This window comes from Pelobates fuscus, chromosome 3 (assembly GCF_036172605.1).
Source record: "Pelobates fuscus isolate aPelFus1 chromosome 3, aPelFus1.pri, whole genome shotgun sequence".
NCBI classification, from domain to species: Eukaryota; Metazoa; Chordata; class Amphibia; order Anura; family Pelobatidae; genus Pelobates; species Pelobates fuscus.
The window spans coordinates 372,988,016-373,009,615 of record NC_086319.1 but is presented as its reverse complement, the minus strand read 5'-3'; the positions used below and the strand labels follow the sequence as shown (position 1 = coordinate 373,009,615).

Here is a 21,600-nt window from a genome sequence, read left to right as displayed (position 1 = left end):
GTATTTTCAATGATTTTTGGAAGGAGTGGAGACTGGGTGAAAGTCTAACGGAGAAGGGAAGTTCCATAGAAAAGGCGCAGCCCTGGAGAAGTCTTGGAGGCTAGCATCAGATGTGGGAGTACGGACAGAGGATAGGCGTAGGTCTTGGGCTGAGCGCAGGGGCTTCGACGGGACATACTTGTGTATTAGGGAGGATAGGTATGTTGGAGCAGCATTATGTAGGGACTTGTAAGCAAGCACCAGAATCTTAAATTGGGCCCTATATTTAACTGGAAGCCAATGCAGGGACTGACAGAGGGGGAGGCGTGGGAGGTGCGGGAGTGCAGGAAAATGAGCCTTGCCGCTGCATTCATTATAGATTGCAGCGGTGCAATCTGGGAACACGTAAGACCACTGAGAAGGGGATTGTATTGTATTAAATAATACATTAAATTCCTGCAGGAACCAAATAAATTCTACATACTGCAGGCAGGACTTTTCATGTGCTGTATACTTTCGTACAAAAAGCTGCACCACTGTCCAGGAAATGGTGGAACTTGGCAAAAAAAAAAAATAAAAAAAAAAAAATATATATATATATATATATATATTTTTTTTTTAAATCATGCCACGGATCTAAACACAAGAGTTAAAGCGCACGCAGAAGTCGAGGGCGACATTTTTTTTTGCAAACCTCTAGGCTCTGGCGTTTAGAACCCGCGGTGGCACTAACCTCAGGTGAACCTGGCGTGTTTCAGTCATCGCGCGGCGCGAGCCTCAGTGAAAGCCCGGCGTGATCGCTGATTGGCTGGGCGTCCCCGTCACTTGGTGCTGACTCGGTGTCGGCTTCTGCGGCGGAGTCGCGGTTTCCAAGGAGACGGTGGAGGATGCGCGGGTCCGTGTAAGGGGAGGCGTGGGGGAGGGGGTGGAATCAAACATGGCAGAGGGCAATACCAGCGGGGATGGCGGTGGCACGGACAGGAGAGGGCACCTGGGTACTTACATCATTACACGGCCTGTGAGAGGCTGGAGGTGGCAGGAGTGCAATGCATTGTGGGTAGCCTGGACCCAAGATGGTGGAGAGAGCTTGGGCAGTGGGTATAGCTGGTCAGTGATGGGCATGGCTGTACAGGGACAGAGAGATAAAGCAGTTACATAGAAAGAGATGGGCACTGGGTATAGCTGGTTAGTGATGGGCATGGCTGCACAGGGACAGAGAAAGCAGTTACATAGAAAGAGATGGGCACTGGGTATAGCTGGTCAGTGATGGGCATGGCTGCACAGGGACAGAGAGAAAGCAGTTACATAGAAAGAGATGGGCATGGCTGCACAGGGAGAGAGAAAGCAGTTACATAGAAAGAGATGGCCAGTGGGTATAGCTGGTCAGTGATGGGCATGGCTGCACAGGGACAGAGAAAGCAGTTACATAGAAAGAGATGGCCAGTGGGTATAGCTGGTCAGTGATGGGCATGGCTGCACAGGGACAGAGAAAGCAGTTACATAGAAAGAGATGGGCAGTGGGTATAGCTGGTCAGTGATGGGCATGGCTGCACAGGGACAGAGAGAAAGCAGTTACATAGAAAGAGATGGGCAGTGGGTAGAGCTGGTCAGTGATGGGCATGGCTGTACAGGGACAGAGAGATAAAGCAGTTACATAGAAAGAGATGGGCACTGGGTATAGCTGGTTAGTGATGGGCATGGCTGCACAGGGACAGAGAAAGCAGTTACATAGAAAGAGATGGGCACTGGGTATAGCTGGTCAGTGATGGGCATGGCTGCACAGGGACAGAGAGAAAGCAGTTACATAGAAAGAGATGGGCATGGCTGCACAGGGAGAGAGAAAGCAGTTACATAGAAAGAGATGGCCAGTGGGTATAGCTGGTCAGTGATGGGCATGGCTGCACAGGGACAGAGAAAGCAGTTACATAGAAAGAGATGGCCAGTGGGTATAGCTGGTCAGTGATGGGCATGGCTGCACAGGGACAGAGAAAGCAGTTACATAGAAAGAGATGGGCAGTGGGTATAGCTGGTCAGTGATGGGCATGGCTGCACAGGGACAGAGAGAAAGCAGTTACATAGAAAGAGATGGGCAGTGGGTAGAGCTGGTCAGTGATGGGCATGGCTGTACAGGGACAGAGAGATAAAGCAGTTACATAGAAAGAGATGGGCACTGGGTATAGCTGGTTAGTGATGGGCATGGCTGCACAGGGACAGAGAAAGCAGTTACATAGAAAGAGATGGGCAGTGGGTATAGCTGGTCAGTGATGGGCATGGCTGCACAGGGACAGAGAGAAAGCGGTTACATAGAAAGAGATGGGCATGGCTGCACAGGGAGAGAGAAAGCAGTTACATAGAAAGAGATGGGCAGTGGGTACAGTTGGTCAGTGATGGGCATGGCTGCACAGGGAGAGAGAGAAAGCAGTTGCATAGAAAGAGATGGCCAGTGGGTATAGCTGGTCAGTGATGGGCATGGCTGCACAGGGACAGAGATATAAAGCAGTTACATAGAAAGAGATGGGCAGTGGGTATAGCTGGTCAGTGATGGGCATGGCTGCACAGGGACAGAGAGAAAGCAGTTACATAGAAAGAGATGGGCAGTGGGTAGAACTGGTCAGTGATGGGCATGGCTGCACAGGGACAGAGAGATAAAGCAGTTACATAGAAAGAGATGGGCAGTGGGTAGAGCTGGTCAGTGATGGGCATGGCTGCACAGGGACAGAGATATAAAGCAGTTACATAGAAAGAGATGGGCAGTGGGTATAGCTGATCAGTGATGGGCATGGCTGCACAGGGAGAGAGAGAAAGCAGTTACATAGAAAGAGATGGGCAGTGGGTACAGCTGGTCAGTGATGGGCATGGCTGCACAGGGACAGAGATATAAAGCAGTTACATAGAAAGAGATGGGCAGTGGGTATAGCTGGTCAGTGATGGGCATGGCTGCACAGGGAGAGAGAGAAAGCAGTTACATAGAAAGAGATGGGCAGTGGGTACAGCTGGTCAGTGATGGTCATGGCTGCACAGGGACAGAGAGATAAAGCAGTTATATAGAAAGAGGTGGGCAGTGGGTAGAGCTGGTCAGTGATGGGCATGGCTGCACAGGGACAGAGAGAAAGCAGTTGCATAGAAATCGATGGGCAGTGGGTATAGCTGGTCAGTGATGGGCATGGCTGCACAGGGACAGAGAGATAAAGCAGTTACATACAAAGAGGTGGGCAATATGGCTGCTTTTATAATGGCACTCATTAAAAATGCATAATGCAAGCCTGAGGCTGCAGAACTGCAATTATTATTATAACATTCTGCAATTACCTCTGCAAGGTCTCTCCTAAATGCAGGGAGAGAAGGGGCTCTCTATTAAAGCAAGGAGCCAAGCTATTCATGGAAATATTGAGAGGAAGCCAGTGGAGCAAGGTGTAGTAATAATAATAATAATATAGCTTTTGGTGGTAGGATAGAGAATACCTGGTTTATGGGTAGGGTTACATTTAGAGGAGGCAATACAAATAAAAGTAATATTTGGTGAATAAAACACAGGTCTTTTTTTTATATTGCTGATGAGTTCACGTTAACTCAAAATCTGTAGATCAATCATTTCTAATTATTGACACTTCAGGTATCCCAGACTGTGGGTCACAAGATGTTCTGGGAGCCCACGGGGCTGGCTGGTCATCATGAGACTTGTAGTTTATAACAGCTGAAGTGATAATGGTTACTGCTGTAGGTATTGGGAGGTGAAATGGATGGTAGCGAAAGCTGAATGAATGGGTACAGTTAGGTTGTTGTAGGGAGGGAGATGCTATAGAATGGAAATTATGGCAATAATAATGCAAGATTGGGAAAGGGACATGACTAGGTGTTGGCAGCTGTAGCCTTGTAGTTGTAGTAAAATCTATAATGTACATCATGTTTTTTTGTTTATTAACCAACAACATTGAAAATTGATTAATGGCCACGTCTACCAAGCGTTATATTCACAATGTGGGATATATTTACTAAACTGGGAATTGTAAAGAACTGCAAATCTAAACCCACGATATCCAAGGTGAAAACTTGACGACATTTTTAAGACTACAATTTGCAATTCCGTTGTCAATCCTTCTTAATCTCCAGTTTAAGATGTAAATGTATGTCTCAGTTTTTGTGGATGCTTATGAAAAATTCATATTGCAATGTTATTTTGGAAACAATATATACATGCGAAAAACCTTTTTACAGAATGTGGCACTGGTAGAGTCCATAGATCGTATAACTACCAGTATCAAAATCTCATCCCTTTAGAATTCGCTGTTCTTATTGATTGAGTGGCTGTCCGGCTATTTAACTCGTCATTTTATTTTTTATAAATAGTAAATTATGCAATATGTATACATAATACAAAATCTGTGTGTTGCTCCTTGTCAGATATTTTAAAATTACGTTTATTTTCGTTCTCAGTATTTCACTTTAGTAAATGACAGGAATATTCATTTACAGCTTACCATTAGTTATTGAAAGTTCATGTCAATGAGTGATCCAGTAGCTTTAATTAAGTTACTGACAAAATAGCATTATTGCCAAAAGCAATTTTAAAAGCATCAAGTGTTCTGGTGTTGCACTCATAAGAGCATAGTATCATTGCAACAATTTCCCTCTTAACCCTTGTGTACCTTGGAGATGCTGTGGACTGTAGCAGCCATCACTCCCAGACTGGTAGCCATGGCAATTTGAGTGCAGGAGGACATAATAACATGGATACTTTAACAGTTCCATTAAAATGGCAGGTCTCTCATGAATGACAGTCTTCTATTATAAATGCAGCACATTCCGAGCTAAACTATTTTTGAAATTTTAACTGTGTATATTATCCTGACACTAATAACATCAAACTAACCACTAAGGATAAACTTAGCATGCAGTCATTTTCAGGGATTTCTATAATTATTTTAAGGACCATTCTCCTTGATTTCCACTGCAAACCTACTCTTGTGACTGAGTATGGACAAAGCAGTAGCATATAAGTCTGCTGCCGTGATCAAATTACTAAAGCAGAATGTGAAAATTCTTTGCATTTAGTTTCCTGATTGTGGCAGTATACACACGAGTCACTAGGTTGTCGCCGCTAAGTCCCCTTTCTTTTGTGTGTTTATAGCTCGGAGTGATTATATGTAGAATAAAAGGGGGAGGGAAGAACCTTAGGGATGGCCTCCAATCCAAATTCCGGTAGGCGAATATGTAAAAGAAAGGAGGATAAAGTGCAGAATATAGTGTAGTATGTTGGAGTTTAAGAAAATTACATAAAAAGTAATGCACTCAGTTTTCTGGAGCTGATAACTAGCTCCAAATGTATGTGCCTGGGCAGTACAATTCTTGCCTGTGGATATACTTGGTATCTTCATCCAATGGGGGAACTCCGGATGGTATAGAACAAAAACAAAAATAACCAATATAGTGTAGTATGTTCAAAACGCCAGAATAAAAAAGTATTTATGTGGATGTACATTCACAATTTACTGGGCCCATTATTGGCTCTAACTCGCATGTAATGAGGTAGTTCACACACTTGGGTATACAGGGGTTCCCACTCTATAGGTTTACATAACCGCAAATTCTCACTGGAGATATATGAATAAAACAGAAATAAAAATATAGTGTTCACTGTTAAAATAGGTAAAAGTAATAAAAGGGATGTACTCACAAGTGGAGAGCGAAAGAGATTTTGCTCCATCCGTATGGCATAGGTGGTATAATCCCCACCAAGGAATTTACTGGTACAATCTTCTGGTTAACATCAGCAAGGTCCAAAATTAGGTGTATAAAAACTAATTTAATTGAAAATACAATGTAAAGCATAAAAGAGTAACACACTAACGCATTTTTAAAACCCAAGGGCAGAGTACAGAATATTTGATAGAGTCCTAACCTCAACATCTGAGATAAGGTATTTAGGGGTAATTATTTCTCATGACTTAAAGGTAGGCAGACAATGTAATAGAGCAGCAGGAAATGCTAGCAGAATGCTTGGTTGTATAGGGAGAGGTATTAGCAGTAGAAAGAGGGAAGTGCTCATGTCATTGTACAGAACACTGGTGAGACCTCACTTGTAGTATTGTACGCAGTACTGGAGACCATATCTCCAGAAGGATATTGATACTTTGGAGAGAGTTCAGAGAAGAATCCTGAACTGGTTCATGGATTGCAGGATAAAACTTACCAGGAAAAGTTAAAGGATCTTAACATGTATAGCTTGGAGGAAAGACGAGACAGGGGGGATATGATAGAAACATTTAAATACATAAAACGATCCACAGTAAAGGAGGAGACTATATTTAAAAGAGAATCTACCACAACAAAAGGACATAGTCTTAAATTAGAGGGGAAAAGGTTTAAAAATATCAGGATATTACTTTACTTGGAGGGTAGTGGATGCATGGAATAGCCTTCCAGCTGACGTGGTAGAGGTTAACACACTAAACTCCTTTAAGCATGTGTGGGATAGGCATAATGCTACCCTAACTATAAGATAAGGCCAGGGACTAATGAAAGTATTTAGAAAATTGGGCAGACTAGATGGGCCGAATGGTTCTTATCTGCCGTCACATTCTATGTTTCACCTTATTGACAGGCTTTCTCAAATTGTCCTTGTAGCGACTGCACCCATAGAGTCTTGGCATAGTGTTTCTTTACCATGAGTTCCAAATACACTACTACCTGTTCTATGTGATATTTTTCTTGTGTGTATTTATGTGTTTATAATTTATTTATTTTGTTTTATCCTACAGACTGGTTCCATGGATATGTTTTTTTCTGCTATTAGGATCAAGTTTATCTGAACTATGAACCCTGTATTTCTGCAGATCCATCTTCTGGTGCTATGGCAGATCCACAGTATGTATGATTGGCAATCTTAGTTAAGTGTTGGAGTTGGAGTTGCATTTAAACCCCAAGAAGAAATCCATAAATTGCATCTTAAATAAAACAAATTAAAAAAAAAAAAGTTTGAGAAGGGAATAACATTTAATGCCAAAATAACTGAGTAAGAAAACTTTTATATATAAACACTTGTAATTACTTAATCAATGTTTCCAAAATCCTGAAACTGTGAATAAAGTACCGAGTACTGAAATACAGTCAGTTATTCACTAATATATAATTCAAGGTGAATTCATAGAGAATTTCAGGTAAAAATAGCTGAACTGAAAAAACCCTGTAAGTCGGCTATGTTTTAAAGGGACACTCCAGGCGCCCAGAACACTTCAGTTCATTAAAGTAATCCGAGTGCAGTGTCCCTAGTGCACTTAGTGCTGCAATGTAAAACATAGCGGTTCCAGAGAAACGTCTGCCTCCAGTGGCGCTTCCTGGCTGTTAACCAGACTTTTGGTCTTTGGACATCCAGCATTGGCCAATTCCCCATAGGAAAGCATTGATTTAATGCTTTCCTGTGGGGAGGGCCTTATGCGCTACACTGGCGCTTGTTTTTTACTGCGCGCATGATGTATAACCTGTCAAAGCAAAAATAAAGAATTAAAACAATAACAAACAAACTTGATCCCTGCAATTTCTTAGTGTTCTCTAAATCCTGGTCAGGTAAACCCTACCTTGGCTATTGTTATCAATGTTATGCTGCCATATTTAACCATTCGGCTAGAGTGGCATATCATCAGAAATTCAAAAATGTTGTGGATCTGCTGTGCCAGGCCCAATTTGGAGACATTCCCAAGGTTATTTCTGTGGTGTCAGTCTTGTTAGGGATAGCAAATAAAATATCTTCATCTATGTGTCAGACTGTCAATCAAATCAGTGTTTTTCAGATACCCACTTGGATTCCTAATGGAGTTTGTGCTTGTTTTTCCTCTGTGTTTTTAGGTCTAGCTGGCTGAAGCCGTGCTGTGGTAAAAGAGCCACTGCGTGGCATTCTTTCCTGCTTAACGCTGGTGTAAACAGTGTCTTGGTGGCCTGTGTGATTCTGGTGGTTATTCTAATGACCGTTGAACTGCTCATCGATACAAAGCTCCTCCAATGTGAGTCTGTTATGGACAACCTGTAGATATGCAGCTCAATTTCAAGTAGCTCACAATCAGCAGATTGATCTCAAAGACAAGTCATTTTTCAGACTAAAACTACGATTTGTATGCAAAATATGTAAAGGTGCATGTTCCGCACATGTGGTTGAATAATAGGATAATGATTAATTTTACGTGACCACAACTCTGTCTTTAACACTAGTCAGATCCTATTTGTACAGTATTAGAATGTATATAATATTTTAATGTATCATCCTAGTCTGAATTCCTATTTCAATGTTTGACCATTTCTTCCTGTTCTTCCTTTTTATTTATTTTTTTCAGTTTCCAATGCACCCCAGTGTTCTGGAATCATCCATTGGATCAGTCTATCCATTTTGTCCATGTTCTTTGTCGAGGTGAGAAACCTCCTTAATTTTTATTATTTTTTTTTAACAATTTGTTAAATAAAAGTAACAAAATTGGTCTTGTTTCTGTGCTTGGTTTTTAAAAAGCTGTCATTAAAGAAACACCCTAAGAACCATAACCACTGCAGCGCCCTGAGTACCTGTGCCATATCTGGTCTTTTCCTACAGTAGAAGGCAGATGTCCCTATAGTCTAAAGCATGGATAATGCAGGACCACACTTTCTGAGAGCCTCAACTGATGCTAAACAGATTTCTATGGTCCATCCATGTCTGCATGCTCTACTGATACCATCGATAGCGTTTATTAGCTTAATAAAGCATTTTTGATGTATAGATTATGCTCCTGCAGTCCAAGTCCCATTTAGGAGTTTAATCGCTTTTTTTATGCAGCCCTAGTCACACCTCCTTGTATGTGACTTACACAACCTCCCTAAACATTTTCTGTAAAGAGTCATCTAAAGTTTACTTTACCTAGATTCCAAACTGTGTTTAAGATAGACTTTCTCATGTGTGATTACAGTTAATTTTACAGAGCAGGAGATACAAATTATTTTTTTTAAAGTAAGTTAACATCTGATTAAAACTGAAACCATTTTGTTTTCATGCAGGCTGTGTCAGTCACAGCCAGGGGTGGTATGGCTAGGGCTGCATAAACAGAAACAAAAGTGATTTAACTCCTAAAAAACAGATAACTGAGCAGTGAGACTTCACTTGATCTATACACAAAAAATGCTTCATTAAGCAAAATGTGTTTGGTGACTAAAGTATCCCTTTAACATATAACACAATAAACATAGATTAGTTTTATATATGGTGCAGTAAGATAAGCTTTCAAAGTGGGCTATATGGAATAACATACATTAATTTAATTTTGTTGAAAATACGAGTTGAACTAAATAAAATAAGAGTGTTTTATATTGCAATAGGAAATTTTGGTCGTAGAATGCTATGTCACTGGGGGAGTTCTACAACTGCAATTCCTTCAATCCTTTACCAGCATTATACGATGCATTAAGTCTTGGAGATAAGAATGCTGAGTAAAGTGATAGGTTTCAATTTTCTAACTCGTCATTTGTACATTTTTATTTTCTCTTTCAATTAGACTATTTTAAGAATTATTATTCTTGGCATTTGGGATTACATCGAAAATAAAGTCGAGGTGAGTACCTTTGCATGATGTATTTACTATCCTGAAATTACAAGTCAAACCTCCTTCTTGAGGTTGCAAGAAATGTATCCTTAAATAAATCTGTCATCCTAGTTTTATAATGATTGGAAATAAAAGAATGCATGTATTTACAGCGCAGCCTCTCTGTGTCTATTATTGCAATACAATAAAAATAGTTTTTAACTTAAATGTATGCATCGCCTGATTTACCCTGCTCCTTGGAGGCAGCCATATTTTGATTATTGGGATCTGCAACACTGTGAGCAAAAATGAGCCATTCAATTTGCACATCACTTGCATGTGACATTTGGATTTGTGGACATATACTAACTTAATTACCTGAATGTTTTTTTTATTGGATTAGCAGTGCTTCTGAGCAGAGAGGATTAAAAAGGGTAAACCAGGATATGTACTAAATATGCTTATATGTATACACAATGATATAATACAAGGCTAGAATACTTGTTAATTTTAACTGATTCCATTTTACTTTAACCCATTAAGGACCAAGCTTCATTTGTTTGTTTTGCACTTAAAGACCAAAGCAATTTTAGCATTTTTGTGGGCTGTGTGTTCAAGCGCAATTTCTATCTACTGTATTGCACCAACAAATATTCTATAATGTATTTTTTTTTATTTTATTTTTTTTTAAAGATAAAACGTTTTTTAATTTGATGTGACACATACTCATGTAAATTCTCATTTATTATACAAAACACAGTTTTGGCAGTAATGTGTGCACAATTAGTGCAACTTGAGAAAAGTATTTCAAAATAAATTCATTTATTTGTCCTGATTTTACAGAGTACATCATATGTCTTAGAATTTCATTTAATTTTGATAGTTACAGGTCACAAAGTACAAGAGTAAAAGTAATTTCAATGTGGAGAGATTTTAGGATTTGGTATGTTTGTCTTGTAGGCTAATTAGCCATTTATATAAAGCAGACATCATAGGCTATTTACCTAAATGTATTTTGACACTATGTAACCATAGCCTGTTGTGTGCTACTCCTGTTCAAAACCCCAATTCTGTTCAGCTGCGTCTTCTGAGTGCAACAATACTCCCAATGTACGTCTCTCTCACAATTCTGTGAAGCTACAGTGCCACATAAGACACCTGACCATTTCAATTTGTAGTGGTCAACCCACGAGCAGCTACGTTGTCACTGCCGAGTCCCCTTTTTCTTGTTTGTTTATAGCCCTGAGTAATTAAAGCTCCTTGCTGCTGTTATTGCTCTCTCACCTAAACAGAGCCGAGACTTTGTGAAGGGTGAAGAAGAACAGATTTTACTGTCCCATAGATCACACTTTTATACCTGGGGCCTCAATAGTAGGTCCCCAGGGAGAACAATAGAATTGCAACATCGCCAATGCCTTGGTGTCTGTACCTGAGCAGTAAATTTAATTAGCAGCCAGACAACTTGGCACCGGGGTAAAGAAAATACATACAACTTAGGATACCCACATCCCCACAATTGTGCCATCCCCAAGAAGATCTCTTCTGATTGCCCAATCTGCCCAAAAAGCGCTCGAATCGGAGGTGGCTAGCGAAGGTTAGGTGGAAGGTGAGGTTTTCAGCATGCCGTGGCCATCTTCCAATCCGGCTCAGAGTTTCACAACACTGGGTAGATATCCCAGTCCCTTGAAATGATCCAATCTTGAGTTCCAGAGCTACCGGTCAGGCGCTCTGTGCCTCATTGGCTTCCCTGCCAGCCTATGAGAGCTCCTGGACAGTGGAAAGGGGGCTCTTGCCTGGGAGTCACGGACTAGAGGGGCAAATAGTAGTGATATAGTACTTTTTTAGAGGGAGGTGGTGGTTGGGAAAACCTCTGTCTGTAAAGGGTTAATAGTTCCTTTCAAAGATTTTAACACTGGCTAATTGTTCTGATAGACTCGGTCCATAAAGGGTTAAAACTCTCCATAAGGATTCCAACTATTTCAACGTCACCATCTGAGTGAATTCCTATTGGCACTCAGAGTGGTGACGATTTTTGAAATTTACCAATCAGAATGGTTATTCTCCCTTTAAAATTCCGGTCTTTTCCCACACATCAGCTCCCCTCTGATGAGTTGTGGGCGAAACGCGCGTCAGGGGCACTCAGGGACAAGAAATTTACTAAACATGAATCATCTGTACTTTTGGAACCATGCCTAGCTTGTGCCCTGAGTTATACCTTGTAAAACTGTCATTGCCATTCAGACGGTGAGGGCTTTTTTCTTTATATATTTCTAGTTATCTTGCTAGTTTAATTATTTATTAAAATAGGAAGCACTGTTTCGTTCCCACAGCAATCACGGTTTTCTCTCTAAGGTGGTATTATTGAAAATCTCTGTACTTTGAAACATTGTATTTGATATACCCTTATTTGTAACCACACGTAGGGATATCAATTTTCACCTAGTAATCTCAGAATGGTTACATTGTATCGGTTAACTTTGTTAACTATTCTTGCACGATCTATTCAGTAACCACATTTATTCTGATCACAGGGGATTGAAAAACTTTCGTTTTGCATATATATTAGGGGAAAGGTTCTGAAAACTTTAGAACTGAACCTCCCCATATTCTATCTTTTCAGTCTTTCGATCTGATGCACATCTATTTACTGTTTAAGCAGTTTGGAAAAGGATTCTGAATAATTCTCTGAATAATCCTTGGAATTCACCTAGAAAATAGTCAATCTCAGTACATTGGTGCAAAATATTTGGTTGCATACAATTGTACCGGCTGAACTGATTAGAAAAGGTTTTTGAATATTTCCCCTTTTTTCAATTACAGCACTAGTACCTCCAAACCTGACAATAGAGATAATTTAGTTGCATGTTTATTTACTTTTTCGTTTGAGCTGACCAAAAAAGGATTTAGAACACACTTACTTACTAAATATTTGATCTCAGCATAGTGGTATGCAATAGGGATTTGAGGTTATTTAACCCCTTTACTTAGAATCCGTTATTCCTTTTCAAATACAGCATCAGTACTTCCAGGATCTCATATATAAAATTCAATAATAGATGGATCCTGGTTGCATATTTATTTAATTTTCGTTTTTGAGCTGATTTGAAAAGGTTTTAGAATAATTTCTGGGACTTATCTACTAAACAGTTAATCTCAGTACATTGGTATTAAAGATTTATTTATATATATATTTGATAACCGGATATTCTATCTCTGTTAATTTAGAATCTTAACTGAACTATTAAAAGTTATATTTTAAAGATAGGACACTCTCCTCTTTTTCATTTGTTTTTCAATTTGGTTGGGAAACCTGTACCAGTCCTAGGTGACCAGTCGGTCTGTCACACAATTTTTACAGTTAGAATTGTGATGGGCCTTAGACTCACTTTGAGGGCATTAGAGCAGTTTGACTTTTCAGATTACCCAACAAAGGTCAGACAAATGAAATTCTGATATGAACTAAATGTATGTGGACGAAATGTCAATTTTGGTGGCTCCCAAGGCTAACTTGTGCTCAATGAGCATGCACAGGATTATGATCCCGTCACAAACTTGAGCAGAAGAAGGTAGGGATGTAACGTCACTCCCAGTACTTAGAAGATGGAGGTTCCTTGAATAAAGATCCGGTGCTGCAAAGATTAGCAAAATTATATAAAAAAATATAAGAGATCTATTAAACAGCGATATGTATTTTTTGTTGTTGTATTTAAGTAGTAAAATGTCCCTTCAATTTAGAATTTCTAACCTCTTGCTAGAGCCTGCAAGAGTCTCATGTGTATGATCAAAGTTCAATTATCAGAGCAGGCAATTATAACTTCTTAAGTAAACACTCTGTGCTGTAATATCTGATTTAAAATGTAAACCATTTTTTTTCTTCATGGAGGCTTTGTGAGGAGTGGTGTGGCTATGGTGCATGAACAAAATGATTTAACTCCTGAGTGGCATAAAACTGAGTAGTGAGATTGCTGATCTATACACCAAAACCACTTATTTAAGCAAAAGTTATTTTAGTGCTACTACCCTAAGTAAGGTGTCCCTAACTAGCCTCTTTACAGCTTGTGTGCCAACTTCTGCGCATTCAACAACCATAGTATTATATTTCATGTATTATTGTTCATCTTTCCTTGTGATGCATTCATATTTTCATATTTCTATGTGTATGACAGGTGCTGGATGGGGCAGTGGTTATTCTCTCACTGGCTCCAATGGTAGCCTCAACAGTGGCTAATGGACCTAGAAGTCCTTGGGATGCGATTAGTCTCTTTATTTCACTGAGAATATGGAGAGTGAAGAGGATTATAGATGGTAAGAGAAGCAACAACTTTTAATCTGATAATGTTATTTAAAAAAAAAATTACATAGGACTCTCAACTTTTCATAGGACTCTTCAAAAATTCAGTACACGCTCAGTTTGTAAAGAAATCACTCAACTCTAACTTACCTTAATCCTCCAGTGATACCCAAAAAAGCTGACACCATACTCAATCTTCAGCTACGGCACAGATCTCTAATTCATAGATGGTTATTTTATCGTGTTTGGAATTTACAGCTAATTATCAAATATTGTTATAAACACTGAGTTAAGACTGGTGTAAGTTCACGAATTTATTAAATAAATCTGCATTCTCTGGCTATTTTAAGTTTGCTGAGAAATAGCATTCTTTGGAGGATCTAATGAAATTTATGAATAATTCAAGATTTGGGCACAGTTTAATTTCTATTACATTCAAATTCCAATGCAATGAAAAGCTATCTGAAGGCAGAATAAGTATTACCTTGTTTTATATGTATTGCTTTATTCACACGTGTCAGAGTACAGTAGTGACTTGGTGCCTGAAGCTGAATATAGAACTGAGGAATGAGGCGCAGGGAAGGGAGATTTGCATAGAAGGATATCTGCTTTCCCTCCAAGGAACTGCCAGGCAAGAGGACATGTGACGTTGGTGACACAAGTAATACTACCGCTTTATCACAGTCTGTACACTTTCCTGCATTTTAGCAACGTAGCACGGTGTATAGATTGCTGACGCACTGTATGTACCACTTCCTTCTCCAGAGTTCCTTTTACCATTATTTCAAGATGTCCATCAGGAATCAGGGGCAGTCAACTAACCTCTAACCCATTACTTCAACTTTAACACCCCTTACTGAAATATTAACCCCTTTTCTTTCTGAGGCAGAATATTTTACTGAGACATTTAACACTTGTCTTGTCAGCTAGAAAATTTCCCAATACTTCTGCTAACAATTCTTTTGTGTTTCAGAAATAAATGACAGAAAAATGAGTACTCGCACTCTTTGTGGATACTAATAATTTATACTAAAAGCGATTACCACAGCTAACCATAGGCGTGCGCAGCCTATTGCATTAGGGTGTGCACCCTAAAGCACAAGCACACGCCGCATATATATATATATATATATATATATATATATATACACACACACACTGCTGTGTGTGAGCTGTGTGAGTGTGCTGTTAGTGTGATGTGTATGTGAGGGTGCTGGTAGTGTACTATGTGGGTGAGGGTTTTTGTGTGTGCGTGCTTGTGAGGGTGCTGTGAATGTACTGTGTGTCAGGGTGCTGTTTGTGTGTGTGCACTTGTGAGGGTGCTGTAAATGTACTGTGTGAGGGTGCTGTTTGCGTGTGAGGGTACTGGTAGTGTGCTGTGTGTGTGTTTGTTAGGGTCCTGTTTGTGTTTGTGAGGGTACTGTTAGTGTGCTGTGTGAGTGTGAGGGTGCGGTTTGTGTAATGTGTGTGAGGGTGCTGTGTGTTTGTGAGGGTGCTGTGTGCTGTGTATGTGTGTGGGTGCTGTGAATGTCTGTGGGTGCTGTGAATGTCTGTGGGTGCTGTGAATGTCTGTGGGTGCTGTGAATGTCTGTGGGTGCTGTGAATGTCTGTGGGTGCTGTGAATGTCTGTGGGTGCTGTGAATGTCTGTGGGTGCTGTGTGTCTGTGGGTGCTGTGTGTCTGTGGGTGCTGTGTGTCTGTGGGTGCTGTGTGTCTGTGGGTGCTGTGTGTCTGTGGGTGCTGTGTGTCTGTGGGTGCTGTGTGTCTGTGGGTGCTGTGTGTCTGTGAGTGCTGTATGTGTGTAGGTGCTGTGTATGTGTGTGGGTGCTGTGTATGTGTGTGGGTGCTGTGTATGTGTGTGGGTGCTGTGTATGTCTGTGGGTGCTCTGTATGTGTTTAGGTGCTGTGTATACGTGTAGGTGCTGTGTATGTCTATGGGTGCTGTGTATTTGTGTGGGTGCTGTATGTGTGTTGGTGCTGTGTATGTGTGTGTGTGTGGGTGATTGTGGGGGGTGGAGGTGGGGGTACATTACTTAATATCCCCCCTCCCTTCTTACTTTATGTAGGGAGGGGGGATCCTTCCTTGCTACATTCCCTGGTGGTCCAGTGGAGGTGGGGGCAGATCAGTTATCCCCCCTCCCTTCTTACCTTATGCCTGGGAGGGGGGATCCTGCTGCCGCCATCCTTCCCTGGTGGTCCAGTGGAGAGTGAACTCTAGCCCCGCAGGGCTAGAGTTCACTCACGCGAGATCTGAGCGTTGCCGCGGCAACGCTCAGATCTCGCGAGAGGAACCCGGCGGAGCTGCTGGCAATAGCTCCGCCGGTCCTCTCCTGCCTCCCTCCCTACATGTGGGTCGGTGGGGAGGGAGGCTGAGAGCAGAGCCGGCGCTCGGATAGCGCCGGCTCTGCGTGGACCGACAGGGGGGATCCTGAGATCTCCCCTGCCGGTATCACTCCATAGGCGTGCCGCGGGGATTAGGGTGTGCCCAGGCACACCCGGCACACCCCGTGCGCACGCCTATGCAGCTAACGCAGATATCAGTAATTGATGGAGCAAGTCAATATAGAGGTGTAAGCAGCCATTCATGAAATCCCTGCTTTTCTTGCAGCTTACGTCTTGCCTGTAAAAGTGGAAATGGAGATCGTGGTACAGCAGTATGAGAAAGCCAAACTCATCCAGGAGGAGCAGCTGGACAGACTGACACAGTTGTGCCAAGAACAAGCAGTAAGTTAATTTTTTACCAAACAGACTGGAGCTTACTGGTATATATCAGGCCAGTCAAAACAAACAAAAAAAATGACAAAGCAGAATAAGGACAGAGTTTAACTCCAAACCAGTGAAACTTTAACTCCGTGGTATGGATTTATGGCCAAACCACTCACTTTTACAAAACTACAATGTCTTCTGTTGAAAGTTATGTTATAGAAACACCTGTTCTATATAATAGATGTGATGAAAATAAAAAGTGGCCTCAATCTAATATTTTTGGATCCGCTTTTAAAATGATTTGTTATTTGGTTACACTTTAAAAAATTTTGAGACCTGAGTGGGGACTAACCGAAGGGCAAGCTACTGAATTTTTCTAAGCTTTGGCCCATTCTCATATTCAAAATTATTGATTGTGTTGGCACTCAGTTACTGGGTGGTGCAGGTATAAGAGGTATTCCCCATCAAGGACCTCAATAATATATACAAAAAACATCATTCTCATCTTCTCTGTTTTTGTTGCAATGCATTAAATTGGCCCTCCCCAAATTAAAAGGGTAATCCAGATGTGGACCGCATGCTCACTTTGCCTAGAGGGATATCAGCTGCACCTCGTCAATGAGGCCCAAAAATGGCCAAAATGTTCCTCCAGGGTTGCTGTGTCTCTCTACGGCTGCCTTAGCCGTATGAAGACACATGGCCAATGTAACCCTGAGCTGGCTGCCTCCATGCTCACTAGGGCGGCGGGCTCCAGTGTTCCCCACCGCGGACAGCTTTAATGCTCCCTCGGGTGACCGCCTTAATTAAAGGGCTGACATCCCAGGCGCCAGGGCGCAATTTATAGAAAGAATCTAGAAAGATTATTTTTCTAAAGGATATGGTGGTAAAAAATATGGGGGGAAAAACTGTTTCCTTAATTCTGTAATAGGCTTCAGTTCTTCATGGCCCTTCTCTCCTCATTGGTAGCTGTTTAGAGATGCTTATTTAGCCATCTAAGCATTTTTAACAAATTGGTCTGGTTTGAAATTTTCCCTGTTTCAGCAGGTTTTACACATGCCTAGTGTCCTTTAAGACAGAAATTCAGGCATTTCCATTGTGTTTCCAATCAGGCAGCATAATAAAACAAATATATATCAAAATTAAACAGAAGGTACAGTAAGTTTAAACATTAGATTACTATACAGGAAGTGTATGGAAGGCTGTGTAAGTCACATGCTGGGAGGTGTGACCAGGGGTGCATAAACAAAGTGATTTAACTCTTAAATGACAGCGAATACAACAAAACTGCTTCATTAAGCTGAAGTTGTTTTGGTGACTATAGTGTCCCTTTAGGATCATAAATGAATGGAGAACTATATGACCGAGATTTTAAGGAGCGAATTGCCTCAAATGAAAAATATGAGGACGCGAACTGAGAAGTATATAGGGAGGGGAATATTAAAGGGGAACTGTAACTTTTTAGGTGTTTTAATATTTTGTTTATGTATTCAAATATTTTACAAACATATTTTTCAGATGGGATAATTCAAATTCAATGTAGAAAATGTACACATCTTTATCCAACAACTGGGCTCCTCCATCCCTGTCAATCATTGTCATAAGCTCTATGCTTGGTGGAGAATCTCATGATGAAAATGTTAACAAAAGTTATAGGTGCCAATTCTCCTTTTCTAGCCAAGTTAAAAATAAAAGAGGCAGATAAAGACCCCCTTTATAGATTGTTTCCCAGCTGATAGATCTAAAAACCACTGCAGAAAATGAATTAATCTGTAAATTAGCAGAATCAGGCTACCCTGTTAGTTAGATCATTTGAATTTTTCTTGAGTGTGATTGGCTAATGTTCCAACCTGATAGACATAAATTATCAGGTTAAAAAAAAAAAAAAAAAAGGAAAAACAATGGCAAAATATATGCAGAAAAAGAATAACCACACATTGTGGTGGGATTAGTAGACAAAAAAATAGACAGATGAGCACATTTCATGTCTCATATGGTGTTTCGTTTTAATACTCTCATATGGTCAGTTATCAAAGAGGTAGAATAGATACATTTATTAAGGCTCTGCTCACCTTTATTTATTTTATTTTTTAACAATTTGTTTTAAATTTCACAATGATATATATATATATATAAAACATTAAACAAATGACAAAGCGCTGAGGAATATGTTGGCCCACTAGAAGTAATATTATAAATAAAGCAAATCTCGGAGATTATTGTAAACTACCAATAAGGCTGTACACGTATACAGCATCTACCCCTCTCTGTGCTACACACATTATTTTCTTTGTCCTAGTACTGTATTTATAAATAGGTGCGCCTCGGGCTGGATTCACAGAACAATGTATGATGTATTAAAAATCACAAACGTTGTGCCTGCTTTGCTAAGTTAGAAAATAAATAAAATCTCCAGTCTCTGTGCCAAGATATTTTTCCCAATTGACTGTGTAGCCTAACCTTTGCAACTAAGTTATAAAGTCATCGCATGCCACTTTTTGGGTGAATAAAAGCCCTGTGAAAATGTTTCTACCCTTAAACATGTCATGCACCCCATCTAGTGGCCACAACAAGTATCACAAGCTTGTTTTTGTTTTCTGTATTTATAGTCTGTCATTACCATTATTTTTTAATAAACCTATATATATATATATATATAATATATATATATATATATATTGTGGCAAGGTCAGAGAGGCTTTCTATGTTAGTAATAGATTTGAGCGCTTTCCATTCCCAGCATGATGGGGTTAATTGGTAGGAGTCACCCCTCGAATGTTATCAACCAGGTGAATGTAATTAACCAGCACTAGGGTTTTAACCCCTTAAGGACAGACGACGGATATATTCCGTCATGATTCCCTTTTATTCCAGAAGTTGTGTCATTAAGGGGTTAAAAGGTTAGCATCTGAAGACATCAGGGAGTCTAACAGCTGGGAGAGAGGAGGCAGTTAAGCCTGAGACTCTGAGCCAAAGGTACTGTGTGAAACCTGCTTAAAGTGCTGTATTTCATTTTGTTTAAAACTGGGAACCAGATTAGCTGGCCAGTTGGATAGTTCATAACACTGTTGTTTAGTAAGTCTCCAAGTTGGAGTAGGATTTCTTTTCTTTTTGTTTTATTTTGTGGGAGAGCACAACCTTGTATATATTGTGGAAAGTGACAATAAACTGCAGTACTATTTTATCCTGACTGTTGCACTTGAAGTTTATTGTAAAGAGCCTGGCCATCCGGCCACAATATATATATATATATATATATATATATATATATATATATATATACACACACACACGTTTTTTTTTTGTACTGCTGTATCCTCCATTTGTTATAACTAATTTTGTTTTCTTTAAAATATTATTTATTTTTACAGACATCCAAATTATATTCGTCCACTTAAAAAAAAAAAAAAAAAAGTATGTATAAACCTGTCCATTTTGCTGTCATTCTTTTCTTTTTTTTCTTACTTCCATTATATACTATACATTTTTCTACAAGCACACTCTTTTACAGTTATTTACTAAAGTAAATACTTTATTTTGTATTGTTTTTGTATGGCTATGCCTTCTTTTCTTTAAGAACTCTGTTAACCTGCATGCTAATTGTATATCATTTTCATTGATTCCCATGTGGCACAATTATGTTACATATATGCTAACATTTTGTAACTTCATTTTATCTTATTTTTTTTGGTCAATCTTTATTGAAAATGTTCATACATTTTTGATCAATTCACAACAAAGAAAAAAACAGGAGAAAATGACCCTTGCAGGGGAGGTAAACCAGAAAAATGGTCATCAAGAGGTAGAAATCACAGCAATATAATGGAGCCATCTGCAAAAAAAAACCTCCTGGGAATGACAAACTAGTGGTGAACCTCATTTTGTAGTCTAAAATTAAGATAATGTGAGTCAGGTAGAGCAAAGCAAGCCCTGGACTAAATCCAGACGCTGATGTGCTTTGGTAGGGGACTATGAATAACAGACCAAAGAGACAGCTAAGGTAAAGGGCAGACTACCCACATGCAATAGAACAGGGAAAAGATACAAAATAGGAGGGGGAAAGATATAAAAGGCAAAAGAATGAAAAGCAACAATAGAAAAGTGACTACCTTCCCCAACCTAGGAAATCCAGCCATGGCGATAATGCTCCTGTGTCTGGTATAATGGTATAGGGAGGCCATCATCTCCTCCATAGTTCTAACTTCCAAAAGCGATTGTTGAAACATGCAAGCGCTACTTTTTTTTATTTGTATTTTTTATATAAACTTATTTAAGAAGAGCAGTGATTTAAAATGCTTATTATAATGCTCATATTAATAATTCATCTAAACTGTAAAATGTATTGAGTTCCAAAAGTAAATATAAGTAACCTTTACTTCACATGTCCATTTACTTCACACAATCCAATTCCAGGGCTTTCTTCTTTACTCCCAGTCAAATCTTGATGCCTTGCACTTTTGTGTGTTAACGTTGTGTATTCCCATGGTTTTATTCTCAGTGGTGTGAACTAGCCTTTTTTTCTTTTTTCTGTGCTTAACAGAATGAGTATCACAGAGTTGGGTTATAGCGTCTGTAAATAGCATCAGAACTGTGACTGATATCCTAAATGTTATCCTAAATGTTAGTTAAGCCTTCAGTCCTTTGAGCTCAGACCCCGTGATCTTGTGTGGAATAAAGTGGAAAAGACATTGCCAATAAAATCTGCCTTCTTGAAATATACAGGAACTGTGACTTGTAGTCAAATTGGAATGTTGCACGAATGAGTAGACCCTGAGTACTAACCTGCATACAGGAACCAAGAGGCTAGACTGGTGCCGGGAACATGGAAAACAAGGAACACTGGAACATGTGCACTAAAACAGGATAGCAGGAACGAGTTGAAACCAGAGCTTAATCAATAGACTATTTTAGTAAAGCGACACTATAGCTAGGTGATGCTTGGGGTGTACATAGGCACCTCAGTGTGGTCGCACCTGGTTAAGGACTATAACCACTGCAGAAGCAGAGCAAGCTCCCACAGAGACCGGTAAGTGTTAGACTGTTCTTAAAGGGACACTGTAGGCACATAGCTCATTGAAATGGTCTGGCTGCA

At 39.9% G+C, this 21,600-nt stretch overlaps 1 protein-coding gene across 1 annotated transcript in view; it reads left to right on the top strand.

The window, feature by feature from the left end:
• The first annotated feature begins 772 nt into the window (after window positions 1-772).
• Window positions 773-21,600, top strand: part of TMEM266 (transmembrane protein 266) — a 45,138-nt gene continuing 24,310 nt past the window's right edge. Inside the window, exons 1-7 of the mRNA XM_063445919.1 lie at window positions 773-880; window positions 6,738-6,843; window positions 7,822-7,976; window positions 8,304-8,377; window positions 9,489-9,545; window positions 13,682-13,820; window positions 16,414-16,529. Coding sequence (XP_063301989.1) covers window positions 6,830-6,843; window positions 7,822-7,976; window positions 8,304-8,377; window positions 9,489-9,545; window positions 13,682-13,820; window positions 16,414-16,529 — 555 coding nt within the window. The 5' untranslated portion in view covers window positions 773-880; window positions 6,738-6,829. The remainder of the gene's footprint in view (window positions 881-6,737; window positions 6,844-7,821; window positions 7,977-8,303; window positions 8,378-9,488; window positions 9,546-13,681; window positions 13,821-16,413; window positions 16,530-21,600) is intronic.